The 2500-nt window shown below is 47.8% G+C and overlaps 1 protein-coding gene across 1 annotated transcript in view; it reads right to left on the minus strand.

Annotated features, from left to right (window-relative positions):
• The window catches only part of dchs1b (dachsous cadherin-related 1b), a gene marked incomplete at both ends in the record, with an annotated part of 64284 nt that overhangs the window by 15305 nt on the left and 46479 nt on the right, over window positions 1-2500 (minus strand). The window contains 2 exons of the mRNA XM_084450392.1: window positions 1-37; window positions 2023-2148. The exon at window positions 1-37 is cut by the window's left edge and continues 173 nt beyond it. Coding sequence (XP_084306518.1) covers window positions 1-37; window positions 2023-2148 — 163 coding nt within the window. The remainder of the gene's footprint in view (window positions 38-2022; window positions 2149-2500) is intronic.

The raw sequence follows: 2500 nt of genomic DNA on the forward strand, positions 1-2500 counted from the left end.
GCGAAGTTAGGAGGCAGCCCGCCGTCCTTGGCGTAGACTGGCGGAAGAGGGGACATTTCACGACAGTAAAGGATTAGAATTGACTACGTCAAAGTCAATGGGAGAAAGACACTTACTCTGGAATGTTATGTTATGTTATGTTATTTTTATTTATAATGCACCCCCCAACCAACTGTTACATCAGTCCGGGGCGCAGCCCGGGTACAAAGAGAGACAAACAAAAACAAAGGACTGCAAAGACACGAATATATAGAGAGTGGGTCGTATGCCCTCCTCCCTTGTTCTCTGTAAAGCGCATTGTGTTGCCTCTGGGTATGAAATGCGCTATACAAATAAAGCTTTGATTGATTGATTGATTGATTACTGGGGTATCTGGGAAGTGAAGGGTTAAGATATGGAGCCCGTAAATATGGTAGCTCAAAAGCGACCGATCAAAGGCTCTTCCAATAGGCAAGCACAACGTTTAGCCAACGGGACAGGTTGTAAAACAGATGTTTTTTCTGAAGACCAGTATTGTAGTGCTTCCCGCAATCTGTCAAAACATTTGTAACACACTGTGAGGAGACCGAATGTTCTCTCTCTGTCGCAGTCCTGGCTGCTGACAGCCACCGATTAACAGAACACTGTCCCCTTTGAATTCTGGGATGTCTATTGAGAGGTTGTTGTTTTTTTTTAAAACATTTTTATCAGTTTGAGTGGAGCTGTGATGACAACTCTCTTGCATGGCCAGACGCTTCATTTTCTAATTTTGGAAACAATAACAACAGTGGTCACAGTGACCAATGCTAACATTCTATTGTTGTATGTAATTAATGTAGGCTATTTATTTAATTTCACCCCCTGTGATAAAATAGTCCCTGTTTCTCCTCTATGATGGCACGGATGAGCAGCTCCGCCTACTTTGGTTCAAACATTGTGCGATCCTGGCAAACGTACCTTTACATGGAACAACAATTACAAAATGTCTAATGCCTTAGTGCAGATGATTTTCCTCTAGCGTATCTGATGCTATGGATATGGGAGAGGAGACAGGAACAGAGGAGGCAGGGGTACCTGTGAGTGTGTAGTGGTCAAGCGTACCTGTGAGTGTGTAGTGGTCAAGTATACCTGTGAGTGTGTAGTGGTCAAGTGTGAGTGTGTAGTGGTCAAGCGTACCTGTGAGTGTGTAGTGGTCAGGTGTGAGTGTGTAGTGGTCAGATGCAAGTGTGTAGTGGTCAAGCGTACCTGTGAGTGTGTAGTGGTCAGGTGTACCTGTGAGTGTGTAGTGGTCAAGTGTACCTGTGAGTGTGTAGTGATCAAGTGTACCTGTGAGTGTGTAGTGGTCAAGTGTACCTGTGAGTGTGTAGTGGTCAGGTGTACCTGTGAGTGTGTAGTGGTCAAGTGTACCTGTGAGTGTGTAGTGATCAAGTGTACCTGTGAGTGTGTAGTGGTCAAGTGTACCTGTGAGTGTGTAGTGGTCAAGTGTACCTGTGAGTGTGTATTGGTCAAGGGTACCTGTGAGTGTGTAGTGGTCAAGCGTACCTGTGAGTGTGTAGTGGTCAAGTGTACCTGTGAGTGTGTAGTGGTCAAGTGTACCTGTGAGTGTGTAGTGGTCAAGTGTACCTGTGAGTGTGTATTGGTCAAGGGTACCTGTGAGTGTGTAGTGGTCAAGCGTACCTGTGAGTGTGTAGTGGTCAAGTGTACCTGTGAGTGTGTAGTGGTCAAGTGTACCTGTGAGTGTGTAGTGGTCAAGTGTACCTGTGAGTGTGTAGTGGTCAAGCATACCTGTGAGTGTGTAGTGGTCAAGTGTACCTGTGAGTGTGTAGTGGTCAAGCGTACCTGTGAGTGTGTAGTGGTCAGGTGTGAGTGTGTAGTGGTCAGATGCAAGTGTGTAATGGTCAAGCGTACCTGTGAGTGTGTAGTGGTCAAGTGTACCTGTGAGTGTGTAGTGGTCAAGCATACCTGTGAGTGTGTAGTGGTCAAGTGTACCTGTGAGTGTGTAGTGGTCAAGTGTACCTGTGAGTGTGTAGTGGTCAAGCGTACCTGTGAGTGTGTAGTGGTCCTGTAGCTCTCTGTCCAGGGTCTTGGTGGTGGTGATGACGCCTGTGGCTGGGTTGATGACAAAACCTTCCTCTGTCACTCCCCCATAGGTCACATGACCATTAGAGCCTGGACAGATACACACACGCACACACACACACACACACACACACACACACACACACACACACACACATAAAGATGGGGGATTAGACGAGCCAGTGGAGCAGGAAGTGTGTTGGATCTGCTGGTAATATTCTGGCCCAGAGGCAGCTGAGCATATAAACACAGGGTGATTGTACAGTGCCACTGTAACCACATGCCTTCATTAGCTGCTCTAAGACCAGGCTGGCACCCTCTAGAACTCCTTCCTGCCTGCCTGCCTTCCTTCCTTCCTTCCTTCCTTCCTGCCTGCCTGCCTGCCTGCCTGCCTGCCTGCCTGCCTGCCTGCCTGCCTGCCTGCCTGCCTGCCTGCCTTCCT

Source organism: Borostomias antarcticus (genome assembly GCF_949987555.1).
Source record: "Borostomias antarcticus genome assembly, chromosome: 15".
Lineage (NCBI taxonomy): Eukaryota > Metazoa > Chordata > Actinopteri > Stomiiformes > Stomiidae > Borostomias > Borostomias antarcticus.